Here is an 11,727-nt window from a genome sequence, read left to right as displayed (position 1 = left end):
AGAAAACACCCTTGTTCTGCCTGCAAAAAATTATCCTAAATGAAATAGTGTAGCCAATGCAGACAGTATGAAAAGGAGGCTCTTACAAACCCGCATGAAGATGAATATCAGCACGTATACATCTGTCATCACAATCCATTGCGACATCCGAAGGCGGATCGAGCGGGTGCCGCTAGGCGCCCCAAGGTCTCCCCTATCATCACGCGCTCAATGGGCCGTTCTGTTCGCAGAAAAGGCCCCGCGGCAAACATAGCTTTCGAGCGCGCCCGCCAGCGGATAAGGAAACCCGCGATGCGACCGACTGCTGCCATTGTTCCTCCGTGCCCACGAGCAGTCAGTCGCAGAAAGTCGACTCTCGGATATAGGCACGCTTTACGATGTTTCTGGCGACGAGCGCACTCGCGTTTGTGATCCTTCTGGCGTGGTTTCGGTGGTCGCTGCTCTCTTCGGTGCTGCTGCAGCTGAGCCGCTTCTGGACGCCAGGGAGAGGGGGTGAGTTAAATTGCGGAGTGCCCGCGATTTCAGTGCTAGTAATACTTGCCTGATTTTGGAACAGGCGCTACTTGTGAGCCCTAATTAAATTTATTCATGAGTGGACAGCAAAGGTCTACGTTTTGCCACTGATCGATTAAGTCACAGAAACGTGGCACCAGTGCTAAACGGCATAGGCTCTGGAAAAGCAGCCTCGCGCTCAGCTTCTGTGCTAAAAGCGCGTGGGATAGAATTCCGGCCGCAGCAGCCGTTTTCCGATGGAGACGGAAAGTAAGGCATCCAGGCGGTCTGCGATGCCCGTGCATGTTAAAAACTCCAGGCGGTCAAAATTCCGGAGCCCCTCCCCTATGACGTCTCACATAGCGTGAGGTGCTTTGGACGTTAAACACCATACAACAAACCAAACACCAGGCTTGAGTTCAGTTAATACCTGTAGTGCCCCCTGAAATAGTTTCATATAAGGGGTCAGTTTCGATGACCAAACGTACAGCTACAGGTTTCAAAAGCGAAGATGTGCACCTGAGGGCAGCGACTTCTCTAGGAAGGTTGCTCCGGCGTGCTCGAACGAGTAATGAAGCAGTGAAGGTGATATGCGTGCTTCTGTAGTGGTGCACATTGCTTGACGAAATGGGCAGAACCGCGTCCGATAGAATGAAAGGCTGCAAATGTGGCGTATAGCAAGCTGGAGTTTCATTTCGGAGATCAATAATGACCTGAAATCCGCAGAGTGCGAAGAAGGGAACGGCAACGAAGACCACTTGAGTGACCGTATGTGCCTCTGTGTCTGCACAGTCGTCCACATGCTTTTAGAGCAAAATACCTTGCCACGATGATCAACCTACCCACTCTAAGATTAAAAATTTTGGCATGTTTTTCTACGCTCGGTGAGATATGTTCGATGATCGAGAGTTCCTAATGGGTGGTAGTTGCCAAACCCCGGCCAAGCAAGTGAATTATAATCTATTATTTTAAACATGGCAGGGCGTTCCGCTGATTTCTTTTGAGAATACCTAAAGCTTTGTTAGCTACCGCGATAACATGAGGAACATGTGCAAGACACTATATGAAGAGCTAGACCTAGCTACTTATAAGACGGCAGTAATTTAAATGACATGACCTAGTTGTCTGCATATATGATAGAATGCAAGGTGAGGTACCTAAACACTACTAGGCAACAAGGAAAGAACGGTGGGTCACGCCAGAGGTAGGCTAAATTGTGATTTAAGCTATCAAAACCTAAACAAGCTCTAGGCAACGGTAGCCACGCTGAGCGCAGGAAACTAAATATCGCGGCAATCATCCGCATTAAATATTTGCGGGTTGAATTTCTTTCGTTATGTCTTCGCTTTTCTCTAGCTAGCTTTGATCGCTATCTGAAAACAAAAAGATGCCCAGTGCATATGTGTCGTGATAAGCAGTTCAGTTCTTTATTTAAAAGCGAAAAGCAAGACAGTCACGCAGCAATCTTTCTCGTGCAAACTGTAGCTCGCTTCAAAATGTTCTCGACGTTTATCAGCGTGCCTGGGCTCTCGACGTGTCAACAAGAAATTCGTGATAGCGCCGATGTACAGTCGGAGCGATTGCAGAGGGCTTGTTTCTCAAGGGAAATTTCGGCTTGAGAGGCTGACAGCCAGAACTATGGCTTTAAGCAGGCAGGAGAAAGCACTTTTGCAGCGACGATCGATCGCACTTCTTCATCGGCATCACCTTTGACGCCGCCTGAAGAAAGTGGACGAAATGTACGCTATTCCCGTGGTGTTTTCAACCTCGCACTGCTTTCTTTGTATCCACGTACCACCTAGAGAATGACTCCGAGCCGAGGTCCTTTCACAGAAAGCACGCCTCTCAAGTTGTAGTTTTTCTGCAGGCAATATAACGTATAAACTGAACGAAAGCGAAGCTGGATGAAAGCAAAGCTGGCTTCATGTTGTTGGAGGCCATTTCGCTCACCTGGGCAAATTATTTTATTCATGATCAATGTTTTATTCTTTTAAAATTAAAAATTGCAAAACCACCTGACAAACAGTTTCAAGTTTTTCCCCTTGGAATAAGTTTCACGCTTATTTTCGCAGCCTCAAAGTCCGCAAAAGAAGTGACGATCGCGTATTTCTCACCGCCAGTTTACAAAATGCGACAGCATTAAATTATTTACCCGTGTTTCGTGCCCACCTATCATAAGTTAAGTTCAGTGCTTGATTCTCCCGCCCCTTGGTGTGATTGGCTGGTCACCTGCGAAATGCTGCTCCCAAGCGATATAAGTGCGAATGAATTTCTTGTCTCACGGATGGCGTCACCCGAGTGAGTGGACAGAGCCTGTCATCAGAGCATCCATTGCATGGGTAATATGATATAATAGTTAATTAAGCGATTGCGTAACTAGTAGAAATGCTTAAGTCACGGAAATGTGAATAATTGGTAATTGTTTGAATGAATAAATTAATTACTTCAACTGGTCAATTTTTCAGAAATGTACGGGTAATCTCATTATTTAGGTGAACACATTAATTACAAAAGCAGTCAGTTATCCAAACTATTGAAATTGGTTAATTCTATAAACTATTGATTGAATTAGGAATTATTTTGTTTGATCCATACTTAATTTGTGCCCCGCCGCAGCGGCGCTGTGGTTAGGGCGCTCGACTACTGTCCCCAAGGATACGTTATCGAATCCCGGTCTCGGCGGCCGCTCTCCATTGGAGGCGAAAAGCAAGGCGCCCGTGTTCTGTGCGATGTCAGTGCATATTAAAGAACTCCGGGTGGTCGAAATTTCTCGAAACTTCCTCTACGGCGTCTGTCATAGACTGGGTTGCTTTGGTACGTGTACACCTCTAAACCACACAATACTTAGGAACTGTTGGTCACTGCGCCATTTAGCTGAACTAGTTAATTGCTCATTTAACCGATTTTGTCGCCACTAAAGTGAATACGCATTCAGATTTTGCCGGACATGTGTTTTTGGACTTTTGGACTGACCTCTGCACGGATGGAGACTATGGCGTCCCAAACAGAATGCGCGAGACTGGCGGTTTAACATGGGGGTGTAATATTATCATCACCTGGCTACACTGTTTCATGCGCGCTATTTGTTGTTCTTGCTTCGTTTTCTTTTTGCGCCGTACTAACTTCCAGATGGCCTGATAATTTAGCTGTTGTTAGAAGCTTGCTTCGGTTTCCTTCTGGCTCATATCAGTTTGGGCATTCAATTGAGTGCAGTATAAGACGTTCTGGGCAGAAATTGAAAAGACAAAAAATAAAACAGGAGAGTTGGTAAATTTTCCCTCATGAGAAAAATACAACTACGACAGGAAACAGGTATGCGAAACCAGTTCTTTTACGTATTTATTGAACCCTCAAGGCCAAAAACGTTACAGTGGGGAGCACTAGAATATAGTAAAAATACACTAACAAATGCAATGGTTTTTCGAAATATTATTAACCCGCTTGTTCTGCAGTGTTAGCTAGTTGTATTCGAAAATGTTGGCTATCATTGATGTCCGCAATTACTGCACGGAGGAGGCTCCGTTCACATGATGCACGAGGCAAGAAGGACTGAAATGTATAGATACGGTGTTACATATTTCACTTCTTTGTGACGCTGGTCGTTTGTCCCGTGTCTGGGAGAATTAATGAGAGCATCGCGTAGCTTTGGGTGTGGTTTATTAAAGTACAGACGAGATATCTTTCGGCGGATGGCTAAGAGTAGTACACAAAGGCTGGCTTTCATACCTGCTGCACTTGGGTATCATTAGAAGCTACAAGGAAGGAGCAGCGTTATTTGGACCAGCTCAATCTTCGCGATTAGAGTTTGGTTCTGGGGCTCCCATACGGCGGCTGTGTATTCAACTTTGAAGGGAATTAGTGGATTACGAAGAGAAAGAAGTGTTTTAAGAAAAGCTACGGCGCATAGTAGTCTAACGTTGGTTTGGTTGTGTTTGTAGGGTGTAATGTCCCCAAGCGACTCGGGCTATGAGAGACACAGTAGTCTAACTTTGGAGTCAGCATGGTTATAGTCATGTGCTCTTTACGGCAAGTCCAAGAGTCGGGTAGAGATGTTTACTCATAGGCATTTATATTGAAGACTGCTTCCAAGGAAACGTTATATAAGTAATACTTCAACGAACTTTTAGCAAGTCTTGACACTTGCATCATTTTGCGCTTGCTAGTATTGAGTTCCGCAAACATTTCGTCGCATCAGAATGAAATAAATTGCAGGATTGCACTTACCTTTGCTTAGGAGCTTAATGGCAAAGGCCTTTGATAATGATGATGATGATGATTATGACCTCAGAAAAAATGCCATATACTTACAGCGGGGGATTGGCCAGGGTACATTGTAGATTGTAAATATATATGGTGAAGTACTGTTGTATTCAGATAAATTTGAGTATTTAACTTGAATTTGGAAAAAATAGAAAGGAAAAGAAAACGTAATGAAGTCTTACCTAGCATATGAATCTGCCCATTGAAGTTATGCAATCATGAAAAGGATCGCACACTAGTTTTAAGGCATATCCCTTAAAGCTTGCCCCGAAGGAAAGGGGGACTGGGATGGTTAGAGGAAGGCCTAATCTCGAAAGTGGAGTCGCTAAGTAAATTTTTCGGGGAGATGCGAACCGCCGGCAGAAGAGGCAAAAATGATCTATGGATTCAATTTCTTTGCAAGATTCACAGAGGTTAGCAACGGATAGCCCCGAATGACATAAACACAGATTTATTTTTTTGTAATCTGCAGCGCAAGACAGTCATAGGCACTTCACATTGCCTTGGACTACACATGTGACCACGCCAAGGCCATCTGAGGTGTTGGTAATCCGGTGCAGAAGGAGAGGCTCGTGACTGAGGTAATGGAGACGCTGAAAATTTTAAAATTGTGTTAAATGTAAGGAAACGGTATTAGGTATGCACGGAACAAGAGGTCCACCAAGGGCGGATTTTGATAAAAAATCTGCCCTTTCATTAGATGTAATACCACAGTGGCCAGGGACCCAGTGAAAACAGAATTCTGCAATGTGAGGAGGAATAAAAAATAAAGCGAACGGCAAAGCAGAGAGTCCCTCAAATTTTCGAGCGATGCCAACACGGATAGGCTGTCAGAAAGAGAAATAACCTTTGAAATATTGTTGCAAAGAAGAAGATCGCTAGTGGCGCGAGAGGAGCCCTCGCGCTAGGCCAGACATTAAATCATCGTTCATCCTGTCGCCATGTTCTGCCGTCTTCTTGCCACCACGGCATGTTCTTGTCAATGATCAATGTGGAGGCCAGCTCGATAGCCAGACACTCACCAGCAAAAATTGGCCTATAGTCTGGGACCCGTAATGAATATCTCCAGTCAAGAGCCTGGGAGTATATGCCGATAGCTGCTTTTTCATTCTGCTGGGAGGCATCTGTAAAAATGGCAATATGTCTCAGAATATTGTCTAGATATTCCTCTATAAGGCCATGTAATACATTGCCCAACAAATTCTCCGCATTCCCTGGAAGGATGTCATCAAATCAGATCATAGTATCAGGCCGCCGGTGGTTAACTTGTACTGAAGAGTTTATTGATACGGAAACTTTCGACAGCAGGGAAATAGTAAAAAACGCGAGAGAGCTTATACCAAATATTATCAAAGAAGTATGAAAAGATCGAAGTAAATATGGGGTTAGTCAATACAGGGACAGGCTCCGAAGACCTTAAAAAATTTCGCAGAGTGAGAAGCTGAAATCGCAAATTTAGATGAGGTATCCGAGCTTCCAAGTATAGCAAAGCATTGGCCATTGATTTGTGCAGACCTAAGCAAAGGCGCAGAGCTCGTCATTCCAAAACAAACAGGGGTTCAAGCTTGTGCCTTAGGCACGCAGAAAAGAGAATGGAGCCGAATTCAAGTATTGGTCGCGCGTAGATTTTATAAAGCAAGAGCAGAGTAACACGACGCATAGCATATTTCTTGTTGCTGGTTCTTATCAACCGGCCAAGGGCACGTTCACTTTTAAGCGTAAGACTTCTAATTTGATGCCTCCAATCTAACTGTGGGTCGCATAATATACCCCAATATTTAATAGAATCATCCTGCGGGATTAGGACAGAATGATAAGACAAGGAAATGTTAACGGGGGTTGTCTGTAGGAATACTAGGACGGCACCTTTGTTGACATTTAAAGTTAGCCTTAGGCTGTCCAGCCAGACTTCCAGAGCATTTAGATAATTTTGGAACTAACGATATAGGTTGTGAATATTTGTGGCAGAAGCAAAAAAAAAAAAGCAATATCCTCTGCATACACATACACTTTGACGACCGGGTGAATAGGAATGTCACGCATTAGTATATTGACAATAACGGCGAGAGGACTGCTCCTTGGGGTACACCTCTTCATTGGTGGTAAGTCTTGGAATTTAATGCATCCTTTATTCAAAAGGATGATCGATCCTTTAAAAATTCCCCAATCCACGCAAAGATGTATAACGAAGGATGTATACCAGCTAGTTAATAAAGCAAAATGCTGTACTCTACGCTGTCGTACGCCTTGGCAATATCTAAAGTACCTAGAGCTGGAACCTCTTTTGGCCTCATGGCAACCCTAATAGGACTATCCAAGTCTACGTGTGCGCTCCAAATTGAGCATCTCTGTCGCAACCCAATCTGAGCCTCGCTAAAGTCTGAAAGGATAGAACATGTTCCGTGAGACAAGAGTAGACTAACCGTTCTATAAGCTTACTAAATTTGAAGTGATACCAATCGGCCGAATATTGCCGAGATCAAAACTCTTCCCCTGGGGTTTCAGTAGTAAAATTATTTCGCTGTTTTCCAAGACTGTGGAATCCAAGCTTTTTGTAAGCACCAATTCACAATCTGCAATAGGTCCGAGGCAAAGATTTTCAATACTATATTCAGCCTGGCAACTGATACTCTGTCAAAACCAGGGAGAGCCGACTGCAGGTAATTAACTACAGACAATATTTCAGGTAAAGATACCTCAGTGAAGTTTGTAGCAAACTGCAATCGGGCTGAAGAAAAGGTAGTGCGAGCTTAAAAGCGCGCCGCAAGGCTTGGGCTAAGAATTCCACTTGACTTAATTCACCTTGTGTGGTCAAAACCGCGGACTGGGTGGCATGAAAGGAGGGCGAAACTTTTGTACGTTCCATGTATCTATAGAGAGATTTCCGGTTGACTGGGTTAGACAAATAGGTGTTCATATTCGCATTATATTCCTCTCTAGTTTTGGAGATTGTCCTTTTAAACGAAGCTGCAAAGAATTTGTAATTACATCACTTGCTTGGGCTCAGGTTATGGGCTAGGCGCTTCCATGAGGCTTTCCTCAGACGACAGGCTTTTTCGCATTCTTCATTCCACCAGCTCGAATGAGTCTTGTTTAATGGCAGACTGAACAATAAACTCTTATCGCCGAGTTGCATCTAACACCGAAGACAATACTTCAGGACGGCGATTCGATTTACTAGAAGAGGCAGAGGACCGGAAGGTCTCTCCTAGAAATTTCTTGAATTTTGTAAGGTTGACAAATTTACATGATGTACCAGTTGGCCTAATCGGACTATATGCAATGCGTAAAGTGATTGAGTAGTGGTGACTTGACGTACCGTAGTCTATTGTAGATCACGATTATACTCCAATACCATTTGTAGCTAATGTTAAATCAATATTTGAATGATAACTTGCTTTCATATAAGTATAGGCGCAACTATTAAAACAATGTATATAATTTCTTGACATTCAAGACTAAAATAACTGCCAACTATAGTCTGTTCTGAAACCCCATTGACATAATGGGAATTGAAGTCCCCAGCCAAAACTACATTTGAAATATTTCGCAGCAAAGCTTCTAAACCGTCTGTCCTACGAATGCCTATGGGAAAGTGATATTTGTAATTATGACAGAGACACGCTGTGGGACAATCAACTCAACGGAACGTATCTCACAATCAGGGCCAATAAATTCATAAGCCACTTTAGCGCGATGAACCAGATTTGTTGAAATCAATGTTAACAATTAAGCCTCCGCCCCTGTTGTGTGGGCGATCGCTCTAAAAACAAGGTAATTTTTAACTGTGAAAGGATGATTTGGATAGAGCCAAGTTTCTTGCAGCAAGATAATATCAGGGGTATAATTTTAAAAATAAGGTGCTGCATGTCGGCGAAAGATGATAAGATAGAGCGACAATTCCACTGGAGTACAGAGATTCCCACTATGACTATTGCTTTAATAATGAGGCAGCAACAGCCTCTTTTAACACATCTGTTTTCTTTGTAATTCCTTGTGTACCATTCTTAGATTTGACATGCGAATTATCCGATTTATTAGGAGAGGAGAAAGCACGACGCTTTTTTTTTAGTTTTTGTAGCGAAAGCTACCACTACGCCAGCCACTTCGCCTCTTCACCGTGATCGCACTTTCGTCATGGTCGCACCTTGGCCGTGATCGCACTGACAATGAGCCGTTGCCTAGCATCCGCTAGAATAAGAAGAGGTCGTGGGAGGTGATAGCTGGCAGCTGACCTGGTCGAGCACTAACTGCACATAGGGATTCCTGACTTTACTTTTGGCAGGAGCTGCCAACTCGGGCCTCTCGTTTCATATGGAAGTGTGATATCACAATCATCCTGTTAAAATCATTGCATTAACGTTATTTCTAGGCCATGCAGGAAGGTGCATCCGACTGGATTAAAGCGGGGCTTTATATGTTGACGAGTAGCTTACGCTATCGCGTCATCACGAGGGTGGGAGTGAAAACAGAGTGAAAGAGGCGCCGTAGTGGAGGGCTTCGGACCACAGCGCCACAGAAGCTTTCGCCTCATCGCGCTCTAGTGGTCAAAAGTGTCCCCTATTGCATAAATAAAGGTGAAACCATAGAGGAAGCTACTATGTGCAAAAGCCATATGTCTACTTTCAAGCCGAACCTAAGCGTAGCCATGAAGATAGCTTTCGCGTAACTCCGGGTTTAACCGTAAGCTAAATCAAAGTTAATTTTTTTTTTGCCATAAGAAATCGTGGGGGCTGCAATAGCTATCATTTTCGAATACAGAGACAAGGCATTACCTGAATACATATTTTAACACATGCGCGATCTTTAGTGGTAAATAAAGTTTGTGAAATATTATGTGTACTCTTAAGGACCGCATATGACACACGTTTACAATGACTAAATATCCTACTAAATATTCTGCTGACGTCTTTTCGTTTTACGTGCTTCGTTTCTTGGAAAAGAGCGGAACTGTACCGCCGAGCTTTTGCCGGCGTAAATCACAAAACCCCGGCTGCAGCCGACGCTTACATCCGCTTCCGGCGTTTGTGATGATTGTCTCTCCGAAAGAGGCGGATTCGAAAGGAAAATAACTAGGAATATTCGGAAAAATTAACATCATCCTTATATAAGCCACACTTTCCAGTCGAGTGTGTTTCGAACCGCGCGAAGGCCCGAAGGTTCCCAAGGATGCGGGATCGAATACAGGCCACGGCGGCCGCTTTCGATGGAGGTGAAAGCGGCCGCCTGTCTACCTGTCTACTCTGTGATGTAAGTGCATCAAACCCAGGGGGTGGAAATTTCCGCAGTCCTCTGCTACGGCGTCTCTCGTGAGTCATAGCCTGAGTCACCTTTTGATGCTAAATGCCATAAAAAAGTAAACCAATAAACCAGGTTGTTTCCACTCTGAGCCTTCTGGCGAAGATCGGTTCCGTATGTCGAATTGGTTACACCCCTGCGAATATCGCTTTTCATTCATTTTCCCCCCAGTATGAAGCACATGCCTTCCAGAATACTACCTGCATTCCACTCTGATCAGTTTAAAACATTTTACAGGTCGCACTCTTATTGCCACTGATGCGTCTGTGATGGTACAGAAGGCAGCATTTAGAATTTTTCAAGTCCCTCGCCTGGAGTGTTTCGGTGCACGTAGAGAACCTTTCAGCAGAGTTTGTCTATTATACTTCGTCCTTTATAACCTCTCTGCCATGTGTCACAAATAATTTTGCTATCAGGCTGTCTGTGGTTAAGCTTCTTTGGAATAAGCGCACGATGCTGAACCGCTGACCTAAGTATTTCATCCCTGGCAGGATAATGCGCTTCGTCTAGATCACATATCACTACAGTACGTATTATCCGGAATGATGTGGCAGACGAGGCTTCCCATTCCATGCAGCGTGTGTAAACTCATACGTTGCGGAATGTAAAGTTTCCGGCGCAATCAATACGTAGTTACCTCACGCAACAAACATTTGCAATCTACCACTGACTACCAACATCTGATGTACTCGTGTAGGCTCGTAAGGTAAAGCTGGCTCTTCTGCGATGCGTTATTCACCGCCGTTTACTTATGTATATGATGATTCATTCCCACAAAGCTTTTTGAGGCTTGTGGAGACATCGAAACGAATGCGCATTTCCTTCACGTTTGGTAGATGTCCTCACTTCAGAGAAAGATGCATCTAAGAAATCTCCATAGCACAGATTCCCGCTCCTCTTCTTCGCTGCGAGTTCAAGTGGTTTCGAGTTGCCTGAAATTGGGGAACACTTACACAACTACATAACAGCTGCCCACGCAGATTCCTTAGCTAAAGGTGTTAAAATTGTCGTGGTTAAAAAATATTCTTCTGTATTTTTGTCTTCATTCAGGTATATTGTCTTGAACCGCGTAGTTTTAATTTAGTTAATGAACGAAATATTAAATTAAGCTACCTCATTCGCTTGAGTCCAGTTTATGCAGTACTTTTGGATCTCCTCACTGAACCCTGGCCAACGTTCACTTGTGCAAGTGGCATAAGACAAGAAAGGAACAAACATACAAATTGCCTACTAATAATTAGGCTGGTGCAATTCCACAATGGTCTAAAGTAGTGCCTTGCATAATTCAGCTATTTGCGGGCTCGGGATCATCATCATCATCATCATCATCAGCCTGACTATACCCACAGCAGGGCGAAGACCTTTCCCATATTTCTCCAGTTAACCCGGTTCTGTGGTAGCTGCATCCACTTGACCCTTGCGAACTTCTTGGCCTCATCCGCCCACCTAACTTTCTGCCGCCCCCTGCTGCGCTTTTCTTCCCTCGGAATTCAGTTTGTTACCCTAAGCGACCCATGCCCATTTCTTCTTAATTTCCACTAGAATGTCGGTAACTTGAGTATTTCTCTGACCCACTCTGCACGCTTCCTATCTCTTAATGTTACCCCTGCCATTTTGCGTTCCATAGCCCACTGAGTTGTCAACTTAGGTAGAACCCACTTGGCAGCCTCCACGTTT

The 11,727-nt window shown here is 44.1% G+C and overlaps 1 protein-coding gene across 1 annotated transcript in view; it reads left to right on the top strand.

The window, feature by feature from the left end:
- The first annotated feature begins 331 nt into the window (after window positions 1-331).
- LOC146194329 (uncharacterized) overlaps window positions 332-11,727 on the top strand; it is a 327,933-nt gene continuing 316,537 nt past the window's right edge. Inside the window, exon 1 of the mRNA XM_084597350.1 lies at window positions 332-492. Within this exon, the coding sequence (XP_084453476.1) occupies window positions 378-492 (115 nt within the window). The 5' untranslated portion in view covers window positions 332-377. The remainder of the gene's footprint in view (window positions 493-11,727) is intronic.

This window comes from Amblyomma maculatum, chromosome 3 (assembly GCF_055883805.1).
Source record: "Amblyomma maculatum isolate TAMU_Amacu chromosome 3, ASM5588380v1, whole genome shotgun sequence".
NCBI lineage: Eukaryota > Metazoa > Arthropoda > Arachnida > Ixodida > Ixodidae > Amblyomma > Amblyomma maculatum.
Note: the sequence above shows the minus strand (reverse complement) of the source record. Positions and strands in the feature narration are given on the sequence as shown.